At 39.1% G+C, this 18050-nt stretch overlaps 1 protein-coding gene across 2 annotated transcripts in view; it reads right to left on the bottom strand.

Annotated features, from left to right (window-relative positions):
• The window catches only part of ces2b (carboxylesterase 2b), a 36559-nt gene that overhangs the window by 452 nt on the left and 18057 nt on the right, over positions 1-18050 (bottom strand). The window contains exons 22-36 of one of the 2 annotated variants that reach the window (XM_051883480.1): positions 14019-14166; positions 13779-13928; positions 13499-13571; positions 12841-13001; positions 12497-12686; positions 12277-12418; positions 12065-12198; positions 10797-10950; positions 10584-10688; positions 10394-10495; positions 9198-9341; positions 3359-3436; positions 3066-3213; positions 223-372; positions 34-106 (exon numbers count right to left, since the gene is read on the bottom strand). In XM_051883480.1, the coding sequence (XP_051739440.1) occupies positions 34-106; positions 223-372; positions 3066-3213; positions 3359-3436; positions 9198-9341; positions 10394-10495; positions 10584-10688; positions 10797-10950; positions 12065-12198; positions 12277-12418; positions 12497-12686; positions 12841-13001; positions 13499-13571; positions 13779-13928; positions 14019-14166 (1952 nt within the window). The remainder of the gene's footprint in view (positions 1-33; positions 107-222; positions 373-3065; positions 3214-3358; positions 3437-9197; positions 9342-10393; positions 10496-10583; positions 10689-10796; positions 10951-12064; positions 12199-12276; positions 12419-12496; positions 12687-12840; positions 13002-13498; positions 13572-13778; positions 13929-14018; positions 14167-18050) is intronic. The other variant, XR_007928110.1, reaches the window with a different exon arrangement.

Raw genomic sequence — 18050 nt, 5'->3', positions numbered from 1 at the left:
CTACACAGAGGAAAAAGAGGACAGATTTTTTACCCAGTGTGTGCAAAGTTCCCCCAGTAGGCCATCACAGTCCTGCATAGCTCTTCCTCTTCCTTTGTGAAAGCAGCTAAAGGGATTGAACCATTAAATGATGTTTTACTACTTTTTAATTTAAAACCCTTTCAGAAAATGTCAGTGTTGGTAAAGGATGCATTTGTTTTTGTGATCACTTAAAAGTCTTACCGGTTGCTTTGAGATGGGCTTTCGCAAAGCAGGTTCCCTGAATAAAGAAAAGTTCATCTGCATGATCAACACCAACAAAGCTGGGTCTGTTCTTCTGGATCATACTAGGAGGATGCTGGAACTCGTACAGGTAAACCGGTGCTCCTGAGGCTAAAATCACAACAGGGTTCTTTGGTTTTACAGACATTTTAAATACATGAAAATAAGGTTTTACTCAAAGAGTATTTCACTGTGATTTTGGTGAGCTAAAGAATATATATTACTACTTAATGTTAATTTATTTTAATATTTAGTCTAATGGTAATATATATATATACAGTGGGTACGGAAAGTATTCAGACCCCCTTAAATTTTTCACTCTGTTATATTGCAGCCATTTGCTAAAATCATTTAAGTTCATTTTTTTTCCTCATTAATGTACACACAGCACCCCATATTGACAGAAAAACACAGAATTGTTGACATTTTTGCAGATTTATTAAAAAAGAAAAACTGAAATATCACATGGTCCTAAGTATTCAGACCATTTGCTGTGACACTCATATATTTAACTCAGGTGCTGTCTATTTCTTCTGATCATTCTAAGCGGTATGTGTGGAGAAAACCAGGCACTGCTCATCACCTGTCCAATACAGTCCCAACAGTGAAGCATGGTGGTGGCAGCATCATGCTGTGGGGGTGTTTTTCAGCTGCAGGGACAGGACGACTGGTTGCAATCGAGGGAAAGATGAATGCGGCCAAGTACAGGGATATCCTGGACGAAAACCTTCTCCAGAGTGCTCAGGACCTCAGACTGGGCCGAAGGTTTACCTTCCAACAAGACAATGACCCTAAGCACACAGCTAAAATAAAGAAGGAGTGGCTTCACAACAACTCCGTGACCGTTCTTGAATGGCCCAGCCAGAGCCCTGACTTAAACCCAATTGAGCATCCCTGGAGAGACCTAAAAATGGCTGTCCACCAACGTTTACCATCCAACCTGACAGAACTGGAGAGGATCTGCAAGGAAGAATGGCAGAGGATCCCCAAATCCAGGTGTGAAAAACTTATTGCATCTTTCCCAAAAAGACTCATGGCTGTATTAGATCAAAAGGGTGCTTCTACTAAATACTGAGCAAAGGGTCTGAATACCTAGGACCATGTGATATTTCAGTTTTTCTTTTTTAATAAATCTGCAAAACTGTCAACAATTCTGTGTTTTTCTGTCAATATGGGGTGCTGTGTGTACATTAATGAGGAAAAAAATGAACTTAAATGATTTGAGCAAATGGCTGCAATATAACAAAGAGTGAAAAATTTAAGGGGGTCTGAATACTTTTAATACCCACTGTGTGTGTGTGTGTATGTATGTATGTATGTGTATATATATATATATATATATATATATATATATAATATATATATATATATATATATATATATATATATATATATATATATATATATATATATATATATATATATACACAAACACAAACTGTCAAACGTTTGGAAGTTTTGAAGATTTATTTATTTATTTATTTTTTTATGTATTTGAAAAAAAGTCTCTATCACCATGACTGCATTTATTTGATTAAACTGCATTACAGTTTTTTACAGTAATTGGCAGAGATGTTGAAAATTTCACAGTAAACACGAAAGCAAGATTGAAACCAAACTATGTATTTTTTTACTGGTTGTGTTTGAAAAAGGAAATCAAGATACTTCCTGTTAGATTTTTGTGTGTTACATAGATAATTGTGTGTTGTGTTTTGCAATGAGTCAAAGGCCGAGAATTAGTGTGTGGTTTTGCAGATTTGGTGTGTGGTTCTGCTGTTTGAGTGTCAGATTTCATAAATTGTGTGACAAGTAAGGATTTTGTGTGTAAGCAGTTGAAAAAACCGTAATGTAAAATATGAATACAATTTAAAATAACTGTTTTCTATTTGAATATATTTTAAAATGTAATTTATTCCTGTGACGCAAAGCTGAATTTTCAGCATCATTACTCCAGTCTTCAGTGTCATCCTTCAGAAATCATTCCAAACTTTTGACCGGTAGTGTATATAATTTTATGTTTAAATCAATGTATTGTAAAATTTAATAAACGACATATTAATTTGACTTAATTTAAAATTAACTCTTTCCCAACCACAGAAATTTCCGGCAAATCATGTTTTCACTGTTATACGGTAGGGGGCGCTATTACACATCTTCTAAAAGAGTAAAGAAACTCTTGATCAAAACACAGGTGAAGAAGCAGCAGAAACAAGAGACAGAAACATTGCTTATTGCTCATGCACATGTAAAATAACGCAATCATCAACATTAAACAGCATATAAATCAAAACTGCAAACGTTACAAAATGAAATGCTGACCCAGGAAGAGCTATAGGACTCTGAAGCTTTGATGGACTCGATCTTCTCCATCTACTGTATGTTTTGATCGTTCTAAACCTAATCCAGATGTAGTCTTTGACAGAAATGCGATTTTTCTCAGCTTTTTGTTTAGAATGTTGCTTTTTTAAATTAAACCCACATTCAAGTGTTGATAAAAACAGAATGCATGTTCAGATATTTATACAACAAAATATTCTGGGGGCCATGAAAGTTTTGTGAAAATGATTTTAAAAAATGCTGGCAGTAGCTGACAACTTAAAAAAAAAAAAAAAAAAAAAAAACACTGGCGGGGAAAGAGTTAAATGAAAATTTAAAAATGCTAATTTTATTTAACCCTTTTACTATACACAGTCTCTACACAGTTAATATAGTTCCAGTGCAAAATATAAGTGCATCATCTGGAACATCATCTGGAACTTATTAGTTAATAAATATTAATAAATCATTAATTCATTGCTTCTCACCGCTGTGGTATTTTGCCAGTTGGAGGGCAGGGATATTAAACATCACATCCCCCATCATCTCTCTATAAATGTCTCTGATTTGAATGGGGTCGTTTGTGTCGCCCAGATACTCTTTTGCCACCAGGTCAATGATCCATCGATCTCTGGGCTAAAGGGAATTATGTTCAAAGCACAGGATTCCAAGAAAAATAATTAATACTAATAAAAAAAAAAAAAAAGATTTCCAATGTACTTTTTACTGAAACATTAATATTACATTTTGTATGTGTGCATTGTATTGAGTCGTCTCTTACGTCAGGATAACTCAGGGTCAAGGTTTTTGTGGCTTGCTCTCTATCCATCCCATCAATCCATCCAGGACCTGAAAAATACTATGGCAAAATAACATTCAGATTTATGCATCCAAAAAAATAAAAATAAATAAATAAATAAAATAATATACAGTGCTTCCCACAGGTTTGAAATATACTTGCGGTGGTAGCCAGGTGAAAAATCCTCCTATTACCCACGGCACAAAAAAAGGTCTACTACAAAAATGGTCTTGACAAACAAATAATTTGTTATTTTTAACAATATTTTTATTTATTGAAATTAATTTTAATTACATAGGCTACTATTACATTTAATTAAATACTAATATTATTGAATAATGTGTCGAATAATGTTCTTAAGCTTTTCTAATATAAAGCGGGTCCTAAAGCACTTGCCTAGTCATAAACCTTTATTCCAGTGATATTCCTACAGAAAACACCTTTTAAGATGTTTATGACTCATTTAGAATGTATGCAAAAGACAACTTTCCAGGTGAAGCGTTCTTTAACAGACTTTGATATGTAGGTGTGTGCTGTCTTATCATTCCTCTATCTGTTTGAAATCCATGGATCACCACTCTGTTTCTGCTTGTTCATACACAAAAATACAAATGAATGTTACAAATGAATAAACGACTATATCCCGTCTCATATAGCTATATTAGGCTACTGATAATTTATCAATAATGTTATTGATTTAATGATATTATAGATTACACTTTTGCAGAACGTGCCATGGTTGCGGAGTTATCGCATTTGACCAGCGGATGTCGCTAGCGTGTCACTGCTCCGCTGCTTTGCGCATGCGTAGAAGTTTCTCATTATTATGAGAAACTAAGTCAAAATTACGAGAAAGTTTCTCAATATAATGAGATACTAAGTCATTATTATGAGAAACTAAGTCATTATTACGAGAAAGTTTCTCATTATTATGAGAAACTAAGTCATAATTACGAGAAAGTTTCTCATTATTATGAGAAACTAAGTCATTATTACGAGAAGGTTTCTCATTATTATGAAAAACTAAGTCATTATTACGAGAAAGTTTCTCATTATTATGAGATACTAAGTCATTATTCGGAGAAACTTTCTCAATATAATGAGATACTAAGTCATAATTATGAGAAAGTTTCTTATTATTATGACTTACAGAATTATATTTTTTTACTCAATTGTGGCGGAAACGGTCTTCCATACCGGATGGTTTTATTAACTCGGGCGGATAAAAAAAAGTATAAGATGATAAAAATAATAAAAGCAAAAATGTGTCTCCAAATATACTTGGGCGGCCGTTAATATACCTGGGCGGCCTGCCCAAGTAAAGTCCATGTGTGGGAAGCACTGATATATATATATATATATATATATATATATATATACACACACACACACACACACACACAGTGGTGGTCAGAATTATTGGCACCCTTGGTAAATATGAACAAAGATGACTATAAAAATAAATCTGCATTGTTTATCCTTTTGATCTTTAATTCATAAAATTAGCAAAAATCTAAACTTTCACTGAAGGAAAAGAATTGAAAGTGGGGGGGAAAATCGCATTATGAAATAAATGTTTTTCTCCAAAACATGTTGGCCACAATTATTGGCACCCCTAGAATTTTTTATGACTAAATATCTCTTAAGTATATTCCCATTCTTATTTACATTTTTACACCTACATCCCCACAAGTTGTTCGGGAGGGTTTCAAGTAAAATCCTCTGCTCTCATCCAGAAACAATCTCCAGCATATTCAGTTGTCAGACATGACTCAAACTTCAAACGGGACCGGCTTCTATGGCAGATGAAACTAAAAAAAGAGCTTTTTGGCAAACCAGATGGGTTTGGTGCACACATGAGCCGCTTTTCCACTGTCGGACCAGTGCGAGCCAGGGCTTTCAGCGGGCCAGGCTAGGCTAATAGCCCTGGACTTGTAGCACCGAGCCCAAAATCACGCTGCATTTCCACCGTCGGGTCAGAAGCTCCGCAGCGCTTCACTAAAACCTGCCCGTAACACGCCTCTCTGGAACAAAGTCACACAATCCCGTCATTTCACAAACAAATGGAAGTTTTATCAGAAAAATAATCAGAAAGAAATCACTGGAAACTAGCGAGATCGTAAAGTGAACATGATAAAAGCAGGCGTTTGTTGGCATTTTGTTGTTTACTTAAAGATTTAAAAACCCAAGCATCGATGTTTTACCAAACAAATTAATCATAATTAATTAATTTGTGTCAAGATTAAATATTAGTCACAGAAATAAAGTGGTATTTACTGTTATTTCACAAAAGAAAGAGGACACGCACTTATTCATTCGCGTCTGTTTCTGTTTATTTGTAGTCATGTTATTTGTAGTATTTACATCACATTTACAAAGAATGATAATTTCTACAAATTTTCCACCAAAAATAGGACCTGAGGAGCTTTAGCACTCTCTTCAGTGACAGTCCCAAGAGTTATATTTTCAGTCTGAGAAACAGAGGACTCCCGAAAAACTAGAGTTGCTTTATTTTATGAAATATGCAGAGCTAAATATGGTTATGAGACAGTCCGTTAAGAGATGAGACATGCTGACAGATAAAATAAATACATGATTGTGATAGCCTACGTATATGATTTGTCTGATTTCTTCAAGCCGTCGTATTTACCATGTTTACTATGGTAATAGCGCGCATAGTCTTGGTGATCAGAATCCACATCGGATCACAAACAGAAGTTATTTCAAACACTTGCTGCTGTCTGAAAGTGAGTTCTGAGCTAAAATGTTTTTAAGTCTTTAATGCTGATGTTAGCTGGTCACCTACATGTAATCATCCATGGTGTCTCCGTCTCCACACACAGATTAACTCCGCCTTTGTTCGTAACCACTCCCTCAAGCCCGAGATTTCCCGCTTTGGACCAAGATATTCGGCGGGCCGAAAAACCCTGGCCGTTGGCCCTGAGGAAGCCCCGGAAGTGACAGTGGAAATGCGACTGGCCCTGGCACGCACTAGCACGCCCGCTTTAGGCCCGACAGTGGAAACGCGGCTATGGATAAAAAGTACCCCATGCTCACGGTTAAATATACTGCTGGATCTTTAATGGCGTGGGCCTGTTTTTCTGCTGGAGGTCCTGGACATCTTGTTCAGATACATGGTATCATGGATTCTATCAAATACCAACAGATAAAAAAAAAAAAAACCTGACCGCTTCTGCTAGAAATCTTATAATGGGCTGTGGTTGGATCTTCCATCAGGACAATGATCCAAAACAAACACCAAAACCAACACAAAAATGTGTCACTGAGCACAAAATGAAGCTTCTGCCATGGCTGTCTCATTCCCCTGACCTGAACCCTAAAGAAAATTAGTGGAGTGAACTGAAGAGAAGAAGCACCAACATAGAGCTTGGAATCAGAAGGATCTGTAGAGATTCTGCATGAAGGAATGGTCTCTGATCTCTTGTCAGGTGTTCTCCAAACTCATCAGGCATTATAGGTGAAGACTCAAGGCTGTTATCTTGGCAAAAGGAGGTTGCAAAAAGTATTGAATAAAAGGGTGCCAATAATTGTGGCCAACGTGTTTTGGAGAAAAACATTTATTTCATAATGTGATTTTCCCCCCACTTTCAATTCAATTCAATTTTTCAATTCTTTTCCTTCAATGAAAGGTTAGTTTTTTGCTAATTTTATGAATTAAAGATCAAAAGGATAAACAATGCAGATTTATTTTTACAGTCATCTTTGATCATATTTACCAAGGGTGCCAATAATTCTGACCACCACTGTATATATATATATATATATATATATATATATATATATATATATACAGTGCTCAGTGTAAATGAGTACACCCCCTTTGAAAAGTAACATTTTTAACAATATCTCAATGAGCACAAAAACAATTTCCAAAATGTTGACAAGACTAAGTTTTATATAACATCTGTTTAACTTATAACATTAAAGTAAGGTTAATAATGTAACTTAGAGAACAAAATTTTCAGTTTTATTTAAATTAGGGTGATGCAAAAATGAGTACTGAAAGTCTCTGGAGCAAAGCTAAATTTTAGACTACAAATGTCTAATTTAACAAGAATTCAACAGGTGAGTCTAATTATTCACAACACAGGTGTCCAGCAGACAGTTGACTTTAAAAGGGTGTTAAAACCCCTTCCCATTTCATGCTGTCAGCAATGGCACCACATTATAGAGAAATGTCACAAGACCTGAGAAAGAAAATAATTTCTTTACACCAGAAAGGTGAAGGCTACAAGAAGATCAGCAAAGCTTTACTTATCAGTCAAAATACTGTAGCAAAAGTGGTACAAAAATTTAAATAAGATGGAACTTCAACCATCTCACGGAGACATCCAGGTCGTCCACGGAAGTTAACACCTCGACAGGAGTGTCTTCTGATGAGAAGGGTTGAAGAAAATCAGCATGCAAGTTCACTGCAGTTATCTAAAGAAGCAGAAAGCCAAACTGGGGTGACTATTTCCCGTGACACAATACGGCGTACACCGCAGAGGAATGGCATGCATGAGTGCCGTCCAAGAAAGAAGCCTCTCCTAAAGCCCAGGCACAAAAAAGCCTGCCTAGAGTTTGCCAGGGCCCATGCTGACAAAGATGAAGACAACTGGGACTCTATACTCTGGAGTGATGAGACCAAGATAAATGTTTTTGGAACTGATGGCTTCAAAACTGCATGGCGTCGCAAAGGTGAGGAATACAAAGAAAAATGCATGGTGCCTACAGTGAAACATGGTGGTGGCAGAGTCCTTATGTGGGGCTGCATGAGTGCTGCTAGTGTTGGGGAGCTGCATTTCATTGATGGTATCATGAATTCACAGATGTACTGCTCTATACTAAAAGAAAAGATGCTACCATCACTCCGTGCCCTTGGTCGTCGTACACTTTTCCAACATGACAATGATCCTAAACACATTTTTGAAGAAGAACAGGGTGAAAGTGATTCAGTGGCTCCTGATCTGAACCCAATCAAACACCTATGGGGAATTCTGAAGAGACAAGTTGAGCATCACTCTCCATCCAGCATCCAGTCTCTAAAAGAGGTCATTCTTGAAGAATGGAAAAAGATAGATGTTGCAAAATGTCACCAACTTGTTCATTCCATGCCTAGAACAGGCCATACAAAGAACTAGATGTAGTAGTTTTTGTTGTAGGGTGTACTCATCACCCTAATTTGAGTAAAACTGAAAAATGTGTAATCTAAGTTATATTATTAACCTTACCTTCATGTTATAAGTTAAACATATGTTATATTAAACTTAGTCTTGTCAACATTTTGGAAATTGTTTTTGTGTTCTTTGAGACATTGTTTAAAATGTTACTTTTCAAAGGGGGTGTACTCATTAATGCTGAGCACTGTGTGCGTTTGTGTGTGTATATATATATAGTATATTACGAGAAAATTAAATTGTTTTTGACTTTGAATGCATGTAAACCTATTGTAGGAGACCTCCAAAATAGAAATAGGTACCTTTAAAATAGCACTTTATTAATTTATAATATGTCATTTTACCTTAATAAAATAATAATTAATATTTATTCCAACTGATGTAACGTGAACTATCCCTGCTTTTTTAAAATAAACTATTATGTAAAACTACTTAAGAATTTCAGCCTTTGAATAACACTTTTTTATGTAAAAATAGTTAAATTAAAGTAAATCAAACTAGGTGAATGATACACCTGCATACAAAAAGAATACTACTACTGTCCTGTGGATAATAATGCATTTTGTGTTGCTTTCTTTATTCAAATAATAGCAGTTTGGAGTGTGATAATGAATATAATAATAAACGCAATATTTACTCACTGCGGGCAGTAAAAAGCCAAACTCATCATCAGTAATACCAGTGATGAGAGGAACTTTACTGAACTCCTGTTTCCGAATGATCTCCTCTACAGGCTTGGGAAGGAAATGAGAATCCACAGCAACACTAAAGTGCATCATCTGGAACTATAAACACAGTGCAAACAATCCTCACAGTTAACAGCTGCTAATATGAATCACACAAAATATATTCTAATAAAATATATATTCTAACCTTTAGTATGCTTTATATTATACGATTACATTATGATGATGATGGATATATGATGTTTAATAATGCATAATATTGTCACTTGTTAAAAAAAGTGTTGTTGGTAACCAGACAGTTGACGGTAGCCAAAAAAATACTATGGAAGTCAATGGGTGCCATCAACTGTCTGATTACCAACATTCTTCAAAATATCTTCTTTCGTGTTCAACAGAAGAAAGAAACTCATACAGGTTTGGAACAACTTCAAGGTGAGTAGATGATGACAAAACTTTCATTTTTGGGTGAACTATCCCTTTAAGTGTACTTAAAAAGAGGACTTTCATGACTTTCATAAAACACTTAAGTACACTTTTAAAAAGAGCACTTTAAAAAGTGGAATAAAAGTTTTACTTTAAAGTACATTTTTAATCAGTCATAATATTCTTTTGTTGTGCTTTAAAGTAAAACTACACTAAAATACTAAAGCACATGTAAATAATTTATAATGTTGTGTTATTCGATATTACATTTGAAGTTAATATCCTTTAAATGTACTAAATTGTAATTTCATTAATACAAATGTGTAATTACAAATATATTTATATGTATGACTCACAAGTTTCAATAGAAATTACATTAAAGTATATTTCAGTTTATCATAAAAGCTTGTCAGTACATTCAGCAGTACACTTTATCCATATTTCAAAGAAAAATGAAATTAGATATAAAAATTCCTAATTAAGTGAGTCAAAAAGCTAAACAAACTGCATTTAATATAAATTTAAACTATAATACATGTTCATTTAATGGTAAATAACATGCAATTAAGTGTCTGAAAACATAACATTCAGTTCTCATTATTTCCGTAAAAAATACTTGTTTTAAAGTATGCTAAAGTGTACTTTTTCACAAGGGATCTTACTGCTTTACACAGTATGATTTCAAAAACATATTTTTTAATGGCTTATTTTTATGAAAAATTTCGCACCTTTTTGGAATATTCCAAAACTTCCTCATCAGACCAGCCCATGATGCAGTCAACGATCTTTGATGAAGTGCTACTGTCACAGTTGCACGATTTGGCTGCATTCTGCAATGACGATCAATATGAGGACTTGAGAAGACTTTTAAATAACAAAATGATGGCAATATAAGAATATTATGAAAGAAAATAATACCTGGGCTATCAGTAAAGGATTAGCCATCACTAAGGGCTCCCAAAAGGCAGACCCGCTTTCTGCAATGGCACGATGAAATAGACCAGAAGCCAATGGTGAAAGAATCTTAAAGACATAATGACACAGAAAGTGACTCAATCATTCAATACAAATAATTTTACAATCATTATGGCTGAATTATGGTTTCTACAGTTATCAAATAAAGATGCATACCAGTGAGGACACACTGAATCCTCCAGCAGACTCTCCAAAGATGGTCACTGATCCAGGATCTCCACCGAAGCTGTGGATGTTCTCCTGGACCCACAGAAGTGCAGACACCTGGTCCAGAAGACCATAGTTTCCTGGCGCGTGTTCATCTCCAGTGCTATAAAACGAATTGGAATATTTTATCTGAATCTGTAATTAAATCTGAATCTGTAATTAAATACAGAAAAATGGATTCACACAATTGGGCTTAAATCGTGTACTAGTGATGCACCAAAATGAGTTTTTTTAATAAAACACTGAAACCAAAATTAAAGTATTTATTTAGTCAAAAACCAAAAATAATGATGAAATTTCATCAATGATTTCAGCCCTTCATAACTTTTTCACTAATTAAATTTGTCACTGTTTCGTAGAGAAATTTTGTCAATGATTTCAGCCCTCCAAACTATTTCGGATGAATATTTTCAGTTTCAGAAATTTCGGTGCATCACTAATACGTACATGGCACAAAAACATAAAGCAATTTTAATGCCAAGCTACAAACATTAATTGCAATAATTTAATAACATTGAACATTTAATTCATCTTTAAAATGAACAAATTAACTTCGGTAGCCCTAATGTATTGATGTGATAATTTTTTTCATTTAATTTGATTTTAATTTGACTTTACAAAAAAAAAAAAGGTCAAACATTGAATTTTTTTGTAGTTAACCTACACACTTGAAAATGACGCTAGCTACAGTAAACAAATTATATACAAAAAATATTTAACTACATTAAGGCAATTGAAATGGCATTAAAAGAATCAATTTGACAAAGGAAATTTATTTCAGATTTTACTAATTTAATGATCAATTACAAATAGTAATTCTTACACAGAATATTAATTTTACCTACTTGTAGTAAAAATCCATCAAATCAAGATTCCAATTTTCTACTGTGAATTTTTAATACAATTATATTTGCATCTTATTTTTATTTTTTTTTAAATAGTCAATTAATAAAAAAGTCTTTACATCTATATATCTGATGTAATAACAATATGTAAGTTTTTTGCATAGAGCCTTTGTTTTAACTGCCATAATAAAAATGTTTTAATGAAAATATTATGAATTGTATTATGACCAATTTTCAGATTTCATTATGCACCACATAATTTAATATTGGCACCTCATAATAATACATCATTATTGGTGATATCTTTCCACTTTAATTAAACATGGTATTTTCCAGGGTAACTGCAGCTGTGAAATAATTTATGGCACCAACCTAAAGAATCCCAGCAGACCCAATCTGTACTGAATCAGCACCACGACCACATCCTGATACGCTGACAGAACGGAGCCATCGTACAGTGAAGCTGAACCAAGAGAAAGTCCTCCACCATGAATCCAAACCATGACCTAGGAAACACAAGTTTCACATTCTCGACCCACTTTCTATGAGGACACTCAATCACAAAAAGCTGTTGTCGAACTTACTGGTAACTTGGCGTCTTCTGCACCAGGTTTGACTGGAGTGTAGATGTTGAGATACAAGCAGTCCTCTGAGACCTCAGGAACCTCCACATCCTTAGCGAGAAACTCCAGCTCAAGGAATATCACTTGCCTGTCCTGAATGCACCTAAAGAAACCACAGTACATTAGATACTGGAAATGTCTAAAGTCATGTCAATTGAAATACGGTTGTGTTGCATCTTACATGGGTGGCTGTTTGGTTGCGTCTCTCACGCCTTGCCATTTCTCTGCAGGCTGGGGCCTAGCCAGTCTCAGGGGGCCCACTGGGGGTTTGGCAAACGGTACACCTAGATAGCTATTGACGACAGTTTCCTTGCCCTTCACCGTCAGGAAGGCACCTCTTAGAGATCCTAATTTTGTTTGCACTACAGGTCCTGTCAAGAAAACCAATAATAATAATATAATATAAAGATTTAATATAGTTTGCATAAGGCAAAAAAGATCCAAGATCCAAATTAACTTATACTTAGCAAATAAATTATGGTTTTTATGACATTTTTTTTTTAAATTCTGAAATTGATAACTTGCCTTCATTCCACTCTTTTATAATCTGTGGAAGTTTTTGTGTCATGAAATTAAAGTGTTGTCCCTTAAAGTTTTTGCCGGGTTTCTGTTCTAGTCCAATGCCGAGATACTCAGCCTCAGCTCCATATTCAGGCCACTTTGTGAGGCCCGGACCATTCGGAGATCTGACGTCAATGACAAACACAACAAAACAGACGCAATGCAAAACTGTCACTTGCAATAGTATATATGTTATAATTAATGTTAATTATTTTAGTTTCTCTTAGACAATGGAAAATATGCATCGCAAAATAATCTGTGCAAAAAAAAAAATGTTGTAAAACAATGACTTAAGAAATTGATAAAAGTATAAGGTTAAAATACATTTTTATTAAATAATTTGTATAAAAAAACAATTGCTCTTTTATAAGTCACAAATGAAAAACACTTAAGATCTTCCTTAGGCTAAAGGTCATTATCGAGACTACTATTGAAACCGTACATTTCTACATGCTCCTTTATTTGTAAATGTCCATGAAGAACTCATTTTTAAAGTGACTGTTAATCAAAATTTATTTGAAAATACTGAGAATTAAGTTTCATTCAAATCAATAGTAACATTCAGTTAAATTTTTTCCCTTAACCTAGAAGGGACTGTTTTATCACTGATGTAATCACTTACCCAGTGCGGGCAAAGTTTCCCCAATAAGCCATGACAGTTTTACAAAGTTCGTTTTCTTCCTCTGTGTGATTATCTGAATTATGAAGAAGAAAGAAAATTGAAGACACTTAAAAAGTAGCCAATATCTCATTACTTTGACAGTATAGTTCCGGTTAAATATTAATATAATCTTAATTAATAAAACCTTAATTAATAAAACCAATGAGACTACAGTTAGATATGTACATCATTAATACATGAATACTAACAAACTTATTCCTTTATACAAATTAGGCTGTACCTTCCACCTTCATATGCCCATTTCCAAAGCAGTAACCAAAAACAAACAAAAGTTCATCTCCATGGTCAGTTCCAACAAAACTGGGTCTTTTCTTTTGAAGTACACTGGGAGGATGCTGGAATTCATACATGTATACTGGTGCACCAGCATCTGTTAAGGGAAAATAACTTAAATTAAATGAAAATGAATTAAACTGGCATAATTGGTGCACAGTGATGCATAAATAGAGTAAACTCTCACCTCTGTGGTAATTTGCTACTTTGCGAGCAGGGATATTGAAAAAAAAGTCCCCCATCATTTCTCGAAAACCATCTCGGATTTTGATCCTGTCAGTGGATGTGCCCAGATACTCATTTAAAACAAACTCAGCAATCGCCTGATTCTGAAGCTAAAACAAGTGATATTTAAATTAATATTTTTTACTTCACTTTAACATTTGAAGCAACACAGCACAATTTATATATATGATTTTTTTTTTTTTTGGTAGCCAAAATCTGTATTTTAGTCATGTCCTGAAACTTACGTCGTACGTCAGACAGACCGACGAATAGGAATCTCGCCAGAGAGGCCAATCTGCTTTGAGTGTAACTAAACGAGCCAATGCACATTGGCATGCAATCATATGCATCAGCTGCTCGCCTCGCAGCGCGAGTATTTAATGAGCAGCAGGTGCGTTGTATCTTCAGCTTTTCGCTTTGGAGCCGAACAGATGCGTCTGTGTTTCTGCAAGCGTCTTCTAGACGAGTCCAGCTCTTCATACTGCTCTTCTTCTCGGTGCGGGCGGACAGCATAGCAGCGGGGTCAAGTCCTCTCTTTCTTTTGATTATTTTTCTTTTTTGCTTTATTTGAGCAAAGCTGTTCCCAGCTGTAAAAGGCTGTTTTCACGGCCGGTAACGGTGCGCTTTTGAGCGCTGAATAGCCTTTCTCACAGCTGGTAAGAGCAGCGTCTTCAAAGAGAGGAGAGCACACGACAGGCTGCACACAATCCCTGTCTGTGTTGCCGCAGCCGTTCCCCTGCGTGCTTCAGCACTTTTAAAGAGCAAGTCCCTGAAAAAGCTTACACAAGTAGAGCTTGCATCTTTTTAAAGATGGCATTCTACTAGTGTTTCTGGATGCGGTCGTTACCTGGCACTGAGGGATGGTCACGATCGCTGCATCACGTGTCTGGGCTTAAAGCACGCTAAGGCAGTGTTCGTGGATGAGTCATGTACCCATTGTGGGAAGATGACCATCTCGGAGTTGCGATCGAGACTCCAGTTCCTGCAAAGGGGCGGAGTCCCAATGCCGCTGGCTCGTTCCAATCCTCCTCAGAGGGTTGCTTCGGGTGGCGGCACTGGTGATCTGAGGATTACAGTGAACCCGCTTCCTTTGGGGAACCAACCCCCTAGAAACCCTCACTCCTGCACTCCGCAGCCAGTAGAGCTGCCGGGGGAGCGCGGTGGGCCATCTCAAAGGTGTGCATCATCCGTATCCTTCGGAGCTCCCCCCGATGACCGGATGTCGATAGCTGCATCGGAGGGTGAGCCAGATTTTTCTGGAGATGACGAGTCGGTGTGGTTGCCTCCTTCAGGAATGTTAACTGTGCCCGATTTGGATCCGGAGATGATGGCTATGCTTTCCCGGGCCGCCAACAGGGTCGGGCTCGTGTGGAACCCTCCACCGTGTCCCGAGCCCTCGAGGTTGGACGATTGGTTCCTTTCTTCCTGGAGGTGCATGAAGAACTTACCGGTACGTGGACGGCACCTTTTACTGCCCGAAATCGTTCCGGTGGGTCCTCCTCCCTCACCAGCCTTGATGGCGGTACGGCAAAGGATTATACACGCATACCCCCTGTGGAACCTAACTCCACCTGGCGGGGGAAGCCGTCTCTCCCTTCCCGGGCCTGTAAGCACTCGTCGGATCTTACCGGCAGGGCTTACCAGGCCTGCGGGGAAGCCGCTTCCGCCTTACACGCTATGGCGTTGTTGCAGGTCCATCAGGCCAAGGCACTGAAGGACCTGCACGAGGGTGGTCATGATCCACAAGTTCTCCAGGAACTTCGTGCTGCGACAGACCTCTCGCGCTTCGTGCGATGAAGGTTACGGCGCGGTCAGTGGGTCGTGCGATGTCCACTTTGGTGGTCCAGGAACGCCATTTCTGGCTGTGTCTGGCCGACATGAGGGATACCGACAAAGTCAGGTTCCTTAATTCCCCGTGTCCCAGACCGGCCTCTTCGGCGACGCGGTCGAGAACTTCGCCCAGCAGTTCTCGGCTGTACAGAAGTCACATCCTGCCGCGGCGGTCAGCTGCTGCGTCCACCCATCCGCCGCCGGCAGCACCTCAGCCTGCTCGTCGCCGAGGGCGCCCCCCTGCGGCTGCCCCCGCTCCCGCGCCGCAGCAGCAGCCTCCATCCAAGCGCACCGTGGAGCCAGTCGCAAGCGGGGTGCCCAGCCCGTCCAGGCCCCCGCCAAGAAGGGTGGTAAAGCCAAGAGCAAGAGGCCCTAGGACAGGCGACCTGGAGATGACTGGGACTGCTCTTCGGGAGATGGTGACTGCACCACTCTTTCCCCCGGAGGAGGGCGGGGTGGTAAATCCTTTGTTTCATTTTGTTTCTGTTCCGCCGCTGGCTCAACAACCAACGGTACCCAAATTTTCAAAAAAAGAGCAGTTTCCTTCATCTCCGGGTCCGAAGAGGGCTCGGAGAGCAGTGGGAGGGCAAGAACCTCTCCACTCTCATCCCCCTCTTCTTTCGCCAGAGGGCAGCAGCGCGCAGTTCGAGAAGGCGGCCAAAGCCCCCTGCCCGACCTTGGAACCAGGTAAGTGTTGCTCAGCACACTCAGACCCCGCTACGGGCCGCCTCGCTAAGAGAGCCTCCCGAGCCGCGTCCCTGCGTTCCACCTCGCTGCCCCACTGCGGGTACGCCTACGGTTCCTTTGATCCCGCTTGTACGGTCTCTGCGAGCCTGGTTAGTGCTCCCCAGTCCGTCTCGCTGGCTCATTCGGACCATCAGGCTCGGCTATGCGATTCAGTTCGCCTGGCGTCCCCCCAAGTTCAGGGGCGTCCACTTCACTTCAGTGAAAGCTGTTGATGCCCATGTCTTGCATGCGGAAATCGCGGTCCTACTGGCGAAGGACGCGATAGAGCCAGTCCCTCCAGCCGATATGAGGTCAGGGTTTTACAGTCCCTACTTCCTACTTCCCTACTACAAGAAAAGCGGTGGGTTACGACCGATCTTGGACCTGCGAGTTTTGAATCGGAGCCTCCACAAGCTACCGTTCAAAATGCTCACGCAGAAACACATTTTCGAGTGCATCCGTCCCCATGATTGGTTTGCAGCGATCGACCTGAAGGACGCGTACTTTCATGTCTCGATTCTACCTCGACACAGGCCGTTCCTGCGCTTTGCGTTTGAGGGTCGAGCATATCAGTACAAGGTCCTACCCTTCGGGCTGGCCCTGTCTCCCCGCGTCTTCACCAAGGTCGTGGAGGGAGTCCTTGTTTCCATGAAAGAACAGGGTGTTCGCATCCTCAACTATCTCGACGGTTCAGTTGTGCAAACACAGGGACCTGGTGCTCAGTCACCTCAGCCAGTTGGGCCTTCAGGTCAACTGGGAAAAGAGCAAACTCTCCCCTGTGCAGAGGATCTCTTTTCTCGGTATGGAGTTGGATTCAGTCGAACAGACAGCACGCCTCACAGAGGAACGTGCTCAGTCGGTGTTGAACTGCCTGAATACGTTCAAAGGCAGGACAGCGGCAGTAACTTTCTTTCAGAGGCTCCTGGGGCATATGGCAGCCACAGCGGCAGTAACCCCGCTCAGTTTGCTTCATATGAGACCGCTTCAGCACTGGCTTCACGGCCGAGTCCAGAGATGGGCGTGGCAACGCAGTATGTTCCGAGTGGCAAACACTCCGGAATGCCGCCAAACCTTCAGCCCGTGGTCAGACCCCTTGTTTCTTCGGGCAAGAGTGCCCCTAGAGCAGGTGTCCCAGCATACTGTGGTGTTCACAGATGCCTCTGCCGCCGGCTGGGGTGCCACGTACAACGGGCATGCATTATCAGGGGTTTGGACGGGCCCCCAACTGCATTGGCACATCAACTGCCTCGAGTTGCTAGCAGTACGCCTTGCCCTGAGCCGCCTGAAAGGGCTGTTACGTGGGCAAGCATGTGCTGGTCCGTACGGACAACACTGCAACTGTTGCGTACATCAACCGTCAAGGTGGTCTACGCTCCCGTCGCATGTCGCAACTCGCCCGCCATCTCCTCCTTTGGAGTCAGAAGCATCTGAGGTCGCT

This window comes from Ctenopharyngodon idella, chromosome 24, assembly GCF_019924925.1.
Source record: "Ctenopharyngodon idella isolate HZGC_01 chromosome 24, HZGC01, whole genome shotgun sequence".
Classification (NCBI taxonomy): domain Eukaryota; kingdom Metazoa; phylum Chordata; class Actinopteri; order Cypriniformes; family Xenocyprididae; genus Ctenopharyngodon; species Ctenopharyngodon idella.
This window is presented reverse-complemented; position numbering and strand designations above follow the sequence as displayed.